General features: G+C 34.7%; 1 protein-coding gene across 2 annotated transcripts in view; it reads left to right on the plus strand.

Annotated features, from left to right (window-relative positions):
• The window catches only part of LOC145678361 (alpha-ketoglutarate dehydrogenase component 4), a 54,083-nt gene extending 49,657 nt beyond the window's left edge, over positions 1 to 4,426 (plus strand). For both annotated transcript variants that reach the window (XM_081748421.1, XM_081748422.1), the window contains exon 4: positions 4,224 to 4,426. In XM_081748421.1, coding sequence (XP_081604547.1) covers positions 4,224 to 4,241 — 18 coding nt within the window. In that variant the 3' untranslated portion in view covers positions 4,242 to 4,426. The remainder of the gene's footprint in view (positions 1 to 4,223) is intronic.
• Positions 4,427 to 17,349: the final 12,923 nt, after the last annotated feature.

Here is a 17,349-nt window from a genome sequence, read left to right on the forward strand (position 1 = left end):
AATTTTGGAGTCCTGGAAATCCTCGCCTTTTATTTCTGTTGGCATCTCTAGTCTCACCGCTAGCTGCAAATTCTACTGCACTTGGAGATTCTGTAATTGGGCGTAATTTGTTTCGGGACAATTCTAATTTTTGTCCAGATATTTGCGTTTCCACGTGGCTTTTGCTATCAGATGACCTGAACCATGCCCAGTTTCGGGTTTTTGAAAGAAGTTAAATATTTTTGCAGTCTTCTTTAACACTTCCTGTTCTTTTTTCTGATTTTTCTAATGTTGCTTTTGTATAAGCAGCACCACTTAAACGCTTCCTACTGTCACTCATGATTTATTGCTAGTATCGTACACACACGTAATTATTTACTTTACTCAATTCTTACACTACACTTATTCACTCAAAACTTTTATCTTATAAAAAAATCTAACCATGTGCAAGAAACAGAACTCATTACCATTAAACAGTTACGTTGTCCGCGTTAATTGGCTAAGTTCTATAAAGTTTTATTCCTTTCGTCTCCAGCAAAACACTGAACAAACAATGACCCTGATATAATTATACTATTATTATAAATATTAATTTTCTTCACCTCGTAATTTATTAAAATAGCACACTTATTCAGCACAAGAACGCACCTATTACGTGTTACAAATCTAAACCGACTTTTTACACTTCATAACAAAACAAGGCCAGTACCGGAAATCAGTGTTGTAACTTCAAGTGCTGCCGAAATGTCTTGATCCGTGCAAAAATGCAAACTAAAGCTCACACTTTGGACGCACCCACGCGTTGAGCCAATAAGGGTTCAGCTGTTGCTAAGCGAGAGAGCTGATGACGAAAGGTGTGTAATTCCTTCAGATGATAGCAGCGCTTGGTACGAATGCTCAAATTAGCCAACTTTATCATCAACCATTAGTACTCCGCTAAAAAGTTCAGTTTTGGTAACTCAGTACAAAATACTAACTACTGTATAGAGCGATATCTCTATATGTATTTTTCTATTTATTTGTAAAAGGTAAAAATCACTAAAATTTTGTCATTTCGTCTGGTCTTGAAGAACGAAGTCATCCTTTATTTACAAATAGTATTATTGGAAGTCTAGCTTAGATGTCAGTTTTCGAAATTTAGAATTGCTAGAATGAAACCCAATAGAACAAAACTTCATTGTAATCAGCACTGCGTCTGTAAAAGCAACAACAAAAAACTGATGGATACTATCATTCAAACTACTTTGCCATTGTATTCATCAAGTTAAATATAATCACTACTGATATATATATAACATCTCATTATTTCTAATTATTTATTTGAATGTTGATTTTAAAAGCAAACTTTTATCACCAGAAGAGCCTATAAAATGTTACTCTTTTTTAACAGTGGGGGGCAATTGCCCCCTGGTGGGGCGTCCATGACTGCAAATGTTCTTAGCACAACTACTACAATATCGTGTTCGGAGACTCCTTAGATTATTATCGAAATCGCTTACTGGAAACGGTATGTGTGCACAACTACAGTGTATCATTGGAAGACTCTTTAAACTAATATCAAAACTTACCTCCTGGAAACGTTTTGTTAACTTCGACATCTCAAATTTACAGTGAGTTTGACAGAGTGAAGTCGCAAAAGGGATCGGACTAGAGGCCGTTATTTCGTTCTAGCCTTCACAAGAATTGCGGAGAGAAACGCAACTTACAACATTACATCAGTTATAATAGGCACAGTACATAAATACAGTGCCTATTATCGCAAACCAAAACACAGATTTTGCTTTATGTTGATGCAAACCGTTACGGAATCTGGCCCAATGTGTCAATTTGATTTGATTTTTAGTTTAGCGTCCAAAACTTGGTAGTAACAAAGGATAACTAAAGACTATCATTATTCAGTTCTTTCAATGTCTACACCAAATTTTTCAAACAGGATTTCCTGTCCACTTTGTTGGGTTCTAAACTTACATATGAAAAAGCCATAATTCCTATAGCTACAAAAGCAGGCTCATTGACTTTTTAATACACTAGCAATTACTGATAATCAAGTTGCAATTTTGTCAGATTCTCGCGAGACAATCGAAGCAATGAGGTGTTTTCGTGGAAATGATGAGTTGTTAACGTTGATAGAGTATGTTGTAGTTTGGTTTCAGTTAGCTTGAGATAAGCAATCTAAATCTTATTACATTACGTAATGAACTCCATCTACCCTTTAAAGTAGATTATTCTGCTTCTACTATATCTCCATTCAGTTCATTTTAAAAACAAATAAAAAACTAAAATTAAATTACAGTAATAATTTTCTTCACCTGGTGATTTATTAAAATAGGACACTTATTCAGCACAAGAACGCACCTATTACGCGGTACAAAATGGAAGCCGACGCTTTACACTTCATAACAAAACAAGATCAGTTCGGAAATCAGTGTTGTAGCTCCTAGTGATCTGATATTGCTTAAATCAGCCAACTTGATCAAAACCAACCACTAGTACCGTGCTAAAAATTTCACTTTTGGTAACAGTATGAAATACTAACTACTTAATACAGTAGTGTTTCTATATACCCTTTTCTATGGGTGGCACATGGTCTTCCGCCTCCCTATTTTGTAGGCTTCCTATCGCGAAAACTTAAATATTTTTTCAAACTTCATTTTGAACTACTTCATATCTTCAAATATTTGCCGCCCTGGGCTGTAGCCCTTCTAGCCCCTCCCCCTAAATCCGCCACTGTTTATAGCACACCTAGACAGTAGCATACCTACGTAAATGTGTAAGCATGAACATTAAATATGTTACTCTTTGATATTTGTAATTAATTGCTCTTCTGCTTAACGCGTTCCTGCACCAGATGTAATGCGGTGAATTAGGTAAGGAAAGGGTTGGCTGTGAGAAATGAGTAGGGCCCAACACATACAAACAGAGAGAAATGAGTGTGGATTACGACAAAAATCCTGGGAGAAGTAACCACCATTATCCTGTAGAACTCCTCTGATCTGTCGTGGAATAGACGCATATAAGGCATGAATGGATTCCAGAGGAATATTGAATCTTTCCTTACGAGAAGTAGCGCTCAGTTCCGTCAGCAAAAATGAAAGAGGATATCTATTCTGGAATCTGAGCTCCAGAACTGACCACAGGTTTTGAATAAAATTGAGGTCTGGAGATTGGATAGACAGGCAACGGGAGGTTTTGTAGTTGATCCTGATGCTCATGAAAGCACGCCGAATAGCTCCAGCAGTGAGAATCGGCGCATTGTCATTTTCGAAAATTCTGTCATTTGCCGGGAAAAAATATCTGGACCTAGGATTAACGTGGTCATCTAAAATATACGCATAATCACTTTGACATATTTACTCCACGATCTTTATTGACAATCCTCTTCAGTTTCCGGCTTTCCTATTACTGAGGCTTCTTTTTCATTATTAATCTTCCTCGATATTGTTTTCCCGCGAATTTTGTAGGTCTGATCATACTGTTCCTCTCCAGACACCCTGGCGGGCGAGAAGAAGCTTGTCGCATTTCTCAAATGAGCGACTAACATTGTATTGGTTCTATAGTGTATTTGGTATCTCAGCATGTAAACTTGAGGTAGGCATAGCTATGACTAGAGACCCCTCCTTGGTTTCTATGGGATTCCCAGCAGTAAGTTGGATTCTGCTGGTTTGTCTTACCGTGGAATTCGATACCTTGTACAAGGGGGATGTGGGCTTGCCCTAATACTCCGAACCGACACTGGAGATGCCAGTAGACTACTTGTTAGGGAAGTTCCCTCCAACAAAAGGTATCAGTGGAAGGTGATCTTCAGTCCATCGTGCTGACGGGCGTAGCCGATTACTCTTCTTCAGAAGAGTTCTCTGTGTTTAGCGTGTAATTTCGAATGAGATCAATCCAAATGCAAGTTGATTTAAAACTACAAGACACTGCCCTTGAACGAGGGCAGCTGCCCATCTCGACTAGGAAAAGTGTAGCTGACACTTGCTTAATATGTTCCTCGGTACACACCTAACAAATTTGCACTAACTAATCGCGCATCTGCAGTTTAACATCTTTGAAACTCCGGTATGTCTCTCATTTTGCATCACCACCATGTAACTTACTTCAACACACGCCTCCGTTCTACCTAACATGCTACTTATGTGTTGCAAGCAACAGATGTTTCTGCTATTTACATAATCCTCTGTATGTACTACATAGTAGTTGATGTGTAGTCATAAACTTACATTTTGTTTCATGTTATCTTTCAGCGTGGAGGTCCTGAGTAGCAGTTCTTCAGTTAGTAATAGTACGGGAAATTGAATGTAGTGGATCCTTGATCTAAGAAAAGCTATGGACTTGTAAATAATTATAAGTGGTGACAGTATTTCTTACTTGTGTACAGTGGTTTTGCTGGAAAGTTATTTATGAGTTGTGAAAATTAATGCAAATAAAGTGACTTACTTTTATAATATGTATGTGATGATTATTCATGTATCATACGTGGTATCAAATAAAGTAAGATTTGTAAAACATGTTAACTGCACTTCCTCAGTTTTATGAGTGAATAAATTAAAAATGTTAATGAAAAACATTGTTGAATTATTTTGTTTGGTTGCACATATTACACAATTCCTACTCGAAAATGCGTGTAAGTATTTTTTTGAAGGCTCTATCGGTGATTAAGACCTTTGGAGGTTGTAATTACGTATATATCATCAAAGACATGTAATGCATTGCTACTTTTATTAGATGCTTCATTACTCGTAGACGAATATACACGGCGTTGAATATCATTCGTAACTCATAATGCAGTTGTAATTTTCTTCTTTAATACTCTAGTAAATGCATCAAAATCATATTGTGCATTTACTAGAGTGCATAGCATAAAGTACTTGCCTTTATTGTATTTACGTATCCAAAAAAATAAATAAATAAAATAAAAAATAAAAAAGGTTCTTGTAGCCTATTTTTTCCAAAATAGATATTCAAATTGCAAACAAAAGGTTAGTGTCACAGTAACTAAAAGTGTTGAGGGTTTGAATAGATTGAGGGGAAACACACACACACACAAACCAAAAAAAAAAAAAATGAAGTACATATAAATTGTCCCATGGATCAAAAGTAAAGTGTTAGACATGTTTTCTTTCTGTGTTATGAGATTCAAACGAGTGAGTTTCGTTTAACATTAGGAAACTGCAGTAGACTTCCAAACTATGCGAATTTAATGTTGAAACCGGCAGTAGTAGTAAATTTCTACCACTTCCAGTTTTAGTAGAGATGCGAGTGAAGATGTTATCTTTACTTGAGACGCTGATTCCAAAAAACCGCTGGTCGTTATCTTGTTACCGTTCTTCTTCTATGATGGTCAACGTTGAAGGCAAAAATTATTAATTTCAGGCACTTCCGATTTAAATAGAGGTTTGACGAATGAGATGGAATGTACTTTGTGACGCTGTATCGAGCTCAGAAAACAACTTCTCGACTTCTTTTATCGTCTTTGTTCTGATGCTTGTCAACGGCCGGATACAGCTGCTTCATGAGACTTTTTGGTGTATGCATAGCATAGCTTGGAAGTCTAAAATGGTCAATATCAAGATGCCAATGTTGGTATTGTTTTTCTATCGAGCGGACTCCGAAAAATCTGGTACCTTCTAAAAACTAAATTCTCTTAGAACAAGTCTGTCCTGTAGTAAACTCATAATTTCGAAATCCATGAGGTCAAACTATTAACTTACATAAAAAGTGTTGAAATTGGATAACTCTTAATCTGTAAGTATACTCTAGTTTGCATATACAATAATTCCAAAATCATCTACCTTGGACACAGAGTTGGCTGGCTTACACTGTGGTGGTTTAAACCAAAAAACGGAAAAATATTCGTAACAGTGTAAGCGTAAATCTTAATGAACATATATTTGTGGGGTATCACGTTTCACTCCCGTATATTATTCGTATTATATTTAGACCTAAATTCCCCATTCGTTACTCAAAGAGATTATGCTACAAAAGCAACTTATATATATATATATATATATATATATATATATATATATATATATATATATATATATATATATATATATGAATGTTTCTTTTGTGTTTTTTTTTTTTTTTTTAATAGTTTATTATTGTTATGCAATTGCAATCAAAGAAAAATTCTAAATATTGTTTCGTTTTAATAATGTTTACTATTGATAAAATACATCGAAATGCTCTACTTTTTTGGGGGGCGAGGAGGGGTCATAGCCAAAGTGGGCTCAAATATTTCGTATCTTTATTCACTTTTCTTACTGATATGCAAATGAAGTCATTGTATTTCTTTAACTTGGACTAATAAAAGTCGTAGTGAACTAACTTGGTTCTCTACTCTGCAGTATTTTTAAATTGTCCATACGTAATTCTGTATGGTTTCACTTATGCATCATCTTTTTCTCCTTTTGAAATTACTCTTGACAGTTATATTAACAACTATGTAAAGATTAATACGACGTATTTTTATCCGTCGGAGTCTTCGTGAGTGAGTCGGCAGACGTATCGCATTTGTGGCCAATTAGTCCCGGTTTCGGGTTCAAATGGAGGACAATTTCTCTCGGATGTAAGTTGAGAAGTGGTTTGGATTCCGCTTTAAGCTTATCTGACCGTTTCCAGCATAACCCGGTTGTTGCATAATAACACCAAAGCGAAGCAAACTTATTTCTGTCCATATGTGATATAAATATATATAGGAAAATATTTAAACCAAAAAAAAAAAAAAAAAACCTGGTGTAAACACACAAAAAAGGTTTAAACCATAAAAAAAAAACGGGTGTTTGGTTTATTCAATAAAAACCATGGTTTTTGCCAACCCTGCTTGGACAGTTGAGTGACGTTCCGAAGGATTTATATGTGGGCTTGTATGCATACTTTAAGCAGACTACCATCAGTAAAACCATATAACTTCACATTTACTTTATAGTGTGTTCAATTCTTGTATTGTACTTTAACATACTGTTCCATATCATAAATATGCATTACTCCTTCGAAAATTGAGACTATTTGTGCCAAAGGGAGATAAAGTGACATGCGTATTTTTGAAGCTCCCGATTGTTCTGATGAATGCTGACTCATTATTCGCAGTCATACCTTAATTTAATATCTGAATAAAAACTCAATAAATAAAATAGAAACAGGATATGCACATGTTCATACAAGTTCTCTTTAAATCAACAATAATTGATTTATTCTTTACAAACAATACGTTTTTCGAATGTGTTAAACAGGCGCAGACCTTCGACATAATTCAATACATTTTTGTACTTTCTATGATTATGTTCAAACTGAAATTATTTTTTAAAATATCAAATCGTAAACAATATGCGTACCTCTAGTTGATGAGAATAACTTTTTACTATGACCGTACAATTTTGCAACACAAACCTTTCTATATAGATCATATCTAAATGTAATAATGATACAGTATAAATATGAACGTAAAAATTTTTGAACACATACAAATAAATAAATAAATAACTCACTGATAAGAATTTACTTTCAAATTATATCGTTTACGCTACTGAATCTTAAAGAAAAATATATTCAAATCGCCCATCTAATTCCCAAACTATTGAAATTATAAATTATAATAGGGAAAAAGTTAATATGACTGTACATGTTACAATAGTTTGTTATCGTCCTAACTGATTTTGGTCAGTTCGTAAATATAAGATTAACATAAACACTATACTGAATATATATATGGTCATTGTTAATAATTTTTAAATTCTTATAACATACATATATAACAGAAACACGGAAAATTTCTGAACGCTGATTGGCTAATGAATAAAGAATCATCCAATCATAATAGAAGTTGATCAAATTGAAACTAAATACCAAGATTTATTAGAGACAAAGGAAGGTCCATTGGGTGGCGCAAGGAGATTGAACAGGATCTGGACAAAAAAGTGGTAGTGATTGTTGATGTATCTGTGTCAGAAGAAGAAAAGAAATTATTAAGCTTAGGATATAAATTTAAAATCTAAGAGGACAGATTGAATGTGGAAGAAGTGATTTATTCGGTTGAACAAGCCATTAGCCAAGTTGAAGATAAAGAAAAGAGACACACAATTAGGAGAAAGGCTGTGCCAATAGTAAAGAAAAGCATGAAAAAGGAAGGAGAAAATCTTACAAAAGTAGAGAAGGTGACACTTAGAAAATTAGTAAAGAGAAAGGATATAATAGTGCAGCAAGCGGACAAAGGAGGTGCAGTGGTAGTGATGGAAAAGAAATGGTATGAGACAAAATTAGAGGAGGGAAAGAGTTAAGGAGAGAAATAAAAAAAAAAGGAAATTTGTTCTTTAAAGAAAGGAGGTTATCAAGCAAGTTTAAATGAAGAAGGAAGAATTCCAGTAATGAAAGGATTTCCGAAGATTCATATGGAAGTGATAAAACTGAGAACGGTACTTGACTGCAGAAGGAATCTGTGTGAACCGCTGGAGGAGAAGGTCAAGAGGATAGCTGAAGTTTTAACGAGAGAGCAGAAGAGTAATAGTGTTAAAAATTCTAGGGAATTGAAGGACAAACTGGAAAACATGGGATCTATTGAAAGTAGAACACTGTTGTTTAGTGTTGATGTGAAAGCAATGTTTCCGAGCTTAAAAAGGGAGTATATAATGAAAGCAGTGACTGAGGAAACGGGAGGAAAAGAAATACATGGTTGGAGTGCAGAAAAGCTCAAAGAAGTATTGAAGATAATATGGAGGAACAGTTTCTGCGTTATAGGAGAGAAGTTAGCAAGGATCAAGGAGAGTCTGAGCATAGGATCGAGAATGAGTCCGGTATGGGCGGAGATAGTGATGAACAGGTGGGAAAAGGAAGCCAAAAGGAAAGGAGACAAGCTTATATTCTTTAGTAGGTATGATTGCTTTGGGATATGGAAAGGTACTCGGAAGCAACTTATTAAATTTGTCTGGAATTGGAAATAGAAGATGATAAAGCCATTGTGTTTCTAGATATGAAAATAAACAGGCAGAATGACAAGGTGGTCACAGAATGGTTCCAGAAGAAGTGTCATAAAAGGAGTGATGTTGATAGATCTACGAAGAAAAATTTCATAGAAAATATGGAAGAGAGGATCATGTGGATAAGTAGTGACAAAAGGAAGGCAGAGGAAGACATAGAGAAATTTCACAATCAATTGGAGATCAATGGATATGATAAAAGAAAGCTAAAAGTGGAAAGAATAAGAAGAAAGAACCAGAAAAGTGAGAAGGAAGAAAGAAGCCATGGTGGGGAATAGAAAGTATACGGGAGGATACTGAGGTAATCAAGAGAGTTCTAAAGAAAACAGGGAACATTACAACATACAGGAAAGGGAGTAGAACACTATTGGATGTGTTAAGAATGAAGAAAAAGAAGAAAGCCGTGAAGAAATTATGGAAAGAAGAGGAGTGGTTTATAAGTTAAAGTGTGATGATTGTGATAGCTGTTATGTAGATAAAACGGAGAAAAAACTAAAAGAACGATTAAAGCAACATCAAGATGATGTTAGACTGGAAAGAGATAGGAATGCCATTTTTAAACATGTAAGGGAGACGGGGCACAATATTAATCGGTGCGAGAGTGAAGTATTAGTAAGGGAACAAAGGACGTTAATAACGAAGTGGAAGGAGGCCAGGTTCATTGAAAAAGAGGAAAGCTGTATTATGAATTGGAATACAGGACTTAAAAATTGACGAGCAGTGGGGCAAGTTATTGGAAAGTCTTAATTTGTAGCTTAGTTTCCACTGGACCAGGGAGGATTTTGGTATTTAGTTTCAATTTGATCAACTTCTATTATGATCGGATGATTATTGATTAGCCAATCGGCGTTCAGAATTTTCCGTGTTTCTGTTATATATGTCTGTTAAAAGAATTTTAAAATTATTAACAATGACTATATATATATGTTAAATTTTTCTTAACAATGGATATATGTCTGTTAAAGAATTTTAAAATTGTCATCATAATTTTATATATATATATATATATATATATATATATATATATATATATATATATATATAGATAGATAGATAGATAGATAGATAGATAGATAGATAGATATAATATGCAATTTAATTTATTTTCGGTAGTGTCTGAGGAAGGATATGTTAGATATCCGAATCTGTTCACATTTATTATTTTATAATAAAACGGTGCTTTACTCAGCATTGTATTTTAACGTAAGTTATTGAATATACCAAAGCTAATATGAATCAGTTAGTTACTGTATTTTAACTCATGATTGCAGTTTCACACTACTGCATTAACAGTCAATATATAAAATAGAGTTTCTTTATTGGGACTTTCGTATTTCTTCCCAGCACCAAGGCTATACCTTATACCTTAACGTAGGATCCGAACCGTTTGTTATTTCATCGGAGATTAAGCCCGGCTTCTCTCTCCGAAAGGGAGAATTCTAACCATTTACCCACAAAGGAGCTCGAAAATGATGGTGGCTCAATAAGTAAAGTAACAGGATCTGGCACGAATATTCTTTATGTATTTTGCGATAAGGTAAGTTATGTATCAGAAAAATATACAATAAGAGACGAAATAGTAATTTCATCAAATGTGTCTGTGTAAACACCATCATTTTCGTAACAAATATTCTTGCGCTTCCAGCAATGTTCTGAAATTCTACGCAGGATTGCACGAGTGATCGTGGAAAATGCATGCAGAACAGCTTCTGTCAACCCGTTAGTTGTGTAGTAACGCGTACTGGCAACCTGCTGTTTGATGTAACTCCACAATGCACTATCATACTTCGGGGCTTCGGGGAGATGAGGGCTGGCAACTGGAAAACACGTTCAATACATCTGTTAGGAAACACTTCGTTCAGATATTCTCCCATGGCAACTGAATAACGAGCTGGAGTTTTATCTTGATGAAACCAAATCCAATCGAAAAGCTCTTCGACTTGCAGTTGGAGAACAAACCAGTTTCGGAACATGGTAGATAGGTTTCATTGTTATAGTACAGGGTGTACGAGAGTGTAAAGAGACTTTTGGATTATCTTGTACAACGTCCTTGACATTTGATCTATGGTTTGTCGTATGATCATTAGATGGCTCATCATGACAATTATATCCTCCCAACCTAAGTTGGATAGAATGGGGGTGCTAACAGAAATATCGTCAATGGTTGAAGTGTGTAGTGCGATGCTGATTTCTGCGTCTGAAGGACACATTACCGCTAAAATTTATAGTTAACTTAGTGAAGAATACAACGTGATGAGACGGAAATAAGTAAGAGTTTGCTGCACTGAGTTTGATAATGACAGAACAAACATACAAGATGAGCATCGATCTGACCGGTCAAGCACATCCACCATACACCATCGACCTACTGCTTAATAATTTTCAACTCTATGAATAGATCTTTTTTTTTTTTAATTCACTTTTATTAACAATTTATATACATTTACAAAACAATAAAAGTATTTAAAACAAATATAAGAATCACAAAAATAGAATCATTTCACTCTTATAATAGCTCTTGATCATACGTAGCAAACTCAGCAATTAGGATATCTCTTTATCTTTAAACAATATGCATTGTCAAGAAAAGATCAGGGAAATGGTTATCTAGTAGCAGGTGAATAACAACCAGCGAGTAATTTAAGATGCTGTGTCACGTCTTCACATCTTTGACATTAACTGCAATGCTGGAATAGATGTACCGCCAAAACAAATGTTTACTCGTACGTACGTATAGAGACTATGTAAAAAGATAATCTGTACCGAGACCACACTATTATTTATATGTACAATCACCAGGAAAATGTATTATACACACCCTACACGTTTATTTGTCTTAACCTTCGAATGAACTGACCAATTGGGATGCAGTTTTTATTCCTATACAGAAGTGCGTTCTCTCTATGTCAAAAGAAACCAAAAATAATTGACCGACTCGTTCCAACGTTACTGACAAAACACGGAAGGTACGTATAGCCAGGCAATAAGTCTCTTCACCTCACTTGCTGAATCACTTTCATAGATAAAAATAAACAACAGATTGGCTTACTGAACCTCGAAAAAACAAATTTCTCATTTATATATAAAAAATCTTTTAAGCTACAACTGTTAAGTACATAATATTTTTATTTATTTTATTTACGAACAATTCCAGATACAGCTGAACGCCAGTTTACACTGCAATAATAATAATAATAATATGAGTGGATTTGAACTAAGATGGTGATTTTTCTTATATTTCCTTTTATAGGTGCAAGGGGTCAGAGAATGTGGTTTTATACCTGATACGTTCTTTTTAAATAGTGATTTTCAAATGAAGGAGCAGCAGTGGTGTCTTTCTTTTTCCATTATATAGGGTGGCCCAAAAGTAGGTATACAGTACCGTACTGATCACCTCATTGCATTTTATACCATTTCTTATTGTTAACCATCAGGTAGACTTGGTTTCTTTATTATTTGTTCTTAATGTGATTTTACTCTCTTAAGCTCGGAAGAGCCGAAGCAAATATTCCCATAAACTGGAATGTTATACATACTTGATCAATGCAGAGGTGTATCTACTTTTGGGCCACCCTGTATACAAAAAAAAATTAAATTACTGTATTCTGGACGAAGAAAAAATTCAAGAATCAAAGAAAATTTGTCATCCTACAGAAAGGAAAAGGGCGAATTGTGAACTCGGTAAGTCCTCCAGTTTCAATAGAAGTTTTGCAAAACCTTCAACATTCAAAAGGTTACTAGTATCAGTAATGACTGTACGTAAAATGTAATAATTATATTTTATTACATATGATTATCATTTACAATTTATATACAAACTACAACTTAAATTCATGTGTTTTAAGAACTAAAAACATACTTTTTGTGTTAACATAGGCGAACAAGTATTTATATCGTATTTATAGAGATCTAAAATTTGAAGAGGAAGACCTCATTTTGAGGATATTTCAAACCTATTGACACGAAATAATAATAATAAGGAACAAAATTATGTGAAAGTAGCTGTCCCACAGCCCTCTATGTATGTACCATAGCCGCGAAATAGGAGAATTGTCAACGCAACAGATACTCCTTAATTCTGCCTGAAGTCTTGACTGGAACACATATTTTCATCAAGGCGCAGAATTTTCGGTGAGAATTGTCCACATTCCTTGTGGATGTGGTATTCTTCATTGATGATGTGTTTGTTAGTTTTCCTTTATTAGGTGTTGCTATAATTTAAGCCTTTTTTTTTTTCCTTTTATGAACAATTGTCTTTATCCATTAGCACCTCCTATACAGACAAATGGCACTCCGCCAACATCTACAGTGTTAGCTAATCCTATCTATTCTAATCTTTCTGACACCATGGAAATATCCAATGAAGTCGAAATCACTACCAATGATGAACGCCTTCTTCGGAGCAATGAAAATGTTCCACCTGTAAAACCAAATAACGATAACACACGATGCTATACCCACTTATTCGAAATATCACGATCATATTGTTAATCTATACGGTGCACATTACGCCGCTCCATGTTTCGTCTTTTTAAAAGCTAACACCGAGGATATTGGTAAAAAGCATATCATGTCTATTAGTCAAAAACTTTATTTAGCAGAAATCTCTTGTATTTCTAAAATTCAGACCATTGGCAGAAACCTTCTAAAAATTTACTTCAATGCTGGCTTCAAGGCTAATCAATTTTTAACTTATCCTATCCATAAAAGTAAGGATTGGTCGTTCTTGTATTCTACAGGCGTAGTCTGCAAGGCACACCTTGTTGGTCTTTTATATATATATAAAATTGGGACATTCCTGGAAAATTTGAAAAAAAACTGCATTTTTTCCGTTACAGTGATTATCAAAAATTGTCATAAAATGATTAATTTGTCCACTAGAGACATGGAACAAACACCATTAAAAAGCTTAAAGATTGCTTTAAGTTGAATTATATTTGAGAAACCTGTACAATAAAAAATAATACTTCAAAAATTCAAAATAAAATTTCAATTTTGAATTTCACACAGAAATGTCCATGTGAATTTGTTCAAAATTGTCCAGATTGTAGTTTCATATGTGTACCAAAACACCACAAAGTTGCATTTTGGGTATTCAGTGGGATCCGATTCAAAATTCAACATAAACCAAACGTTGCAAAGTATTGACCACGTGAATAACTGGGTTCAGATCGATAACCATTTGCGTGTAGCTATTTACCTGCAACACCAAAGGAATTTATATTCAACTTCATTTGTTTCTTGATGCATTAATTTGAATTTACACAATTATCCACCTTTCGATTTATTTAGACACGTATTACGTTTCCGAACAGTACTCAATACAGGTCATTATTCTTGTTAGTCAGTATGGATGTTTCTAAATTTATATTGGCAACATTGATAGATGTTATTTTCATTTTCTGTTTCAGAATTCATTCTTTGAGGCAATATTAAACAAATTCACAGGGACATTTCTGTGCGAAATTCAAATTTTATTTTGAATTTTTGAAGTATTATTTTTAATTGTACAGTCCGCAACAAAAACCTGCAACATGAGCATGTAAGTTTATTGTGAAACGACGAAGTCTTTTGCTCCAAAATAAGTGTGCAGGGGAGGACGCTGAGGTTTCTCTGGCATGATTCGTGTCACTTAGACGTTATATTGATTCCCTGCCCTGTTAGGTGTAGTTTCACAATAAACTTTCATGCTCATGTTGCAGGTTTTCTGCTGGGACTGTACAGGTTTTTCAATATAGTGCAACTGGTAGAAATATGTTTAAGCTTTTTAATGGTGTTTATTCCATGTCTCTAGTGCATAAATTAACCACTTTATGACAATTTTTGATAATCACTGTAACAGAAAAAATGCCATTTTCTGACATTTTTGAATACCCTATATGGGGATACTTTCAGAAGGAGAGGGCTAATATTTGGAATTTTTTTTCCATCTCCCACTGTAATCCGCTGTGCACCAATTTTTACAAAAATCTAAGATGGTCAGGTTAGATTTTGTCATTTCATTGGTTGATTTCAGATGGAATGTCCCAATATTAATATATAATTATTAGTACCAGGTATAATAGATACCAGGCCTGGTTTATAGCTAAGTAGTGTATATATATGTTTTTCTTTTCTTTCCTTCTTTCTTCGTGAGGTAAACTGTGTCCCCGCTACCCGCACGAGACTTCTTGATCGAGAATTGCTCAACAGCTATATAAGAAGCGACTTTTCAGGTCATAGTCATTCAGAAATGAATCCTTCAAAAGAGATTGGAGCCGCGTAGTTTTCCTTTCATTAGACAGTTTCCTTGAATAAGGGAAGCTCGAGCATTTTCTTTTGATCGATATGATTAACTTAGTTTTCTGTGGATTTGTAATCGAGAGAATGAGATGAATGTATTTAATTTTACTGTGAATATAAATTTAATATTACTGTTTTACGTTTAGGGCCTTAGGCGAAGCATACTATCAGAAATTAGTAGCGCTGATAGAAAAAAATTAAGGGGTAAGTTTGTCAGCTTGTAAATGCACGCGAGGCAAACTATTCCACAGATTTTCAACAATTCTAGAGCAGTTAAAATTAAAGAATTGAGATAGGAAGCTTTGCGAGGAAGCATTTAGAGAAAAACTAGCCATTAACTAATTACGAACCAATTAAGCTTTCTTTTACTAATTTAATCAATAAAGGTTAAATTATGAAAAGGAAGTCTATGTTTTCTAAATCATATAAACCGTTTCCAGAAATAATTTGTGTTTTGATATTAAAATTAAATTAGTCTTTACCCTAGATAAGATTAATTAACAGGCGAACTTTTTAGATGCAATCTTACTTTCTCGATAAGATAAAAGGTAAAGAGAAAGGAGATTAGATGTGGAATCTACAGATATTACAAGATATGGAATCTGACATGCGGGTCACTTCCGCGCGAAGAATTTTTAGAAAAGGAACCAATGACACAAAAATTCCGGCTCGAACAATCATCCTTACTTTCAACTCTTGCTAACTTTCATCGGAAGTTAAATCATACCGGTCATCAGACAAGTCTTGATAACTGTTTAAAATATAGTCATACGCCTCGTACGTGCAAAGCTGGGACAAAATTATACATCAATTGTGGTCAAAATAATCCTTCTACCAACTGCCGAAACCTTTTTCAGTGCTATTGTTGTAAATCCAATCACCAAGCTGATTTTCCCCAATGTCAGGAGCGGTTGCAACAAAAACGAATCATCCAGTTAATGGCTAATTTACATTTATCTTTCAATGAAGCTAGTGCATCCCGAACCCTCTTCTTCTACTGGTGTTACTACTCCTAGTACTCTCTATAGTGCAATGTTCAGGAATCCCCCCATGGACAACGCAATTTCTTACTTTACCAAGTGGTCTTCAAATCATTCTACCGCCCTAACACTCAATTCTGAGAAATCACAACAATGGAATCTTTGCCCCTTCTACTTCAACTGCAGTTCCATCCGAAAAAAAACTACAAAAAAGACTTAGATATTGAGCACTTATTCCTTTCTCAACCTAACTTAAGCAGCAAGAGAAGCTCTTTCTCCCCTTTCACGGTTTCTTCTACTTCTACCGCTCTTTCTCTCCCTTTATTCCCTCCATCGAAAGTCAACCTTTCCAAATCTCAATCTAATCCTAAAGATACTTTTCGTGCTAAGGGAAAATCATCTTTTCTCAATATGCAAGCACAACCTTGTCAATCAGAAACTGTAACATCTGCAGCCAATTCCGTTGTTAGTTCTAAAACTTCTGATTTCCCTTCTTGTCCTATCAACAGTCGCCAGAATCACACCTTCCTATCTACTACTGAAAACTATGTTCAGGACCAGCTTAGGGAATGATCTCGCTACAACTGAACAATCACCGGAAAGGTACCAAATTTCACAAAATTAAATCCCCACGTTAAGCGGGTTTGCATATCCAGGCTCCTAACTATGAAAACATTTACGCTCACTCCAACCTCAATCATTTCACGAATTCAACCTGTTTTACGTATGTTATTAGGACATAATATCGATTGTGATTTCTTCTAAAAACACTTTTATACATTGCAAGAGCTGTAACGTCCAAATATTTACTGAAAACTCATAGTCGTATCGGAATAAACAAAAGCGAGTATGGAACAGTAAACTGCTTTCACAAAAGGCAAAAGAACATGTGCAAAGGCATACAAAACGGTCGAGTGGTTTGGGTCGATACACTATCAATCACATGTTTGTGTGTTCAAACCCGGTAGTAAGTTGTTTCTTTTTTAAGTGTCTTCCTATTTTCATCCGGAGGCTGAAAATATTTCTTTGAGTAACTCATTGAAAGCTTCTTTTGTTTCAAATTCGATTAGAACGGAACATTATATGAATTGCGAATCTTAAAGCCATAGCTAAAAAAAAAAAGTATACTCACT

Source organism: Thermobia domestica, chromosome 2 (assembly GCF_964235325.1).
Source record: "Thermobia domestica chromosome 2, izTheDome1.hap1.1, whole genome shotgun sequence".
Lineage (NCBI taxonomy): Eukaryota > Metazoa > Arthropoda > Insecta > Zygentoma > Lepismatidae > Thermobia > Thermobia domestica.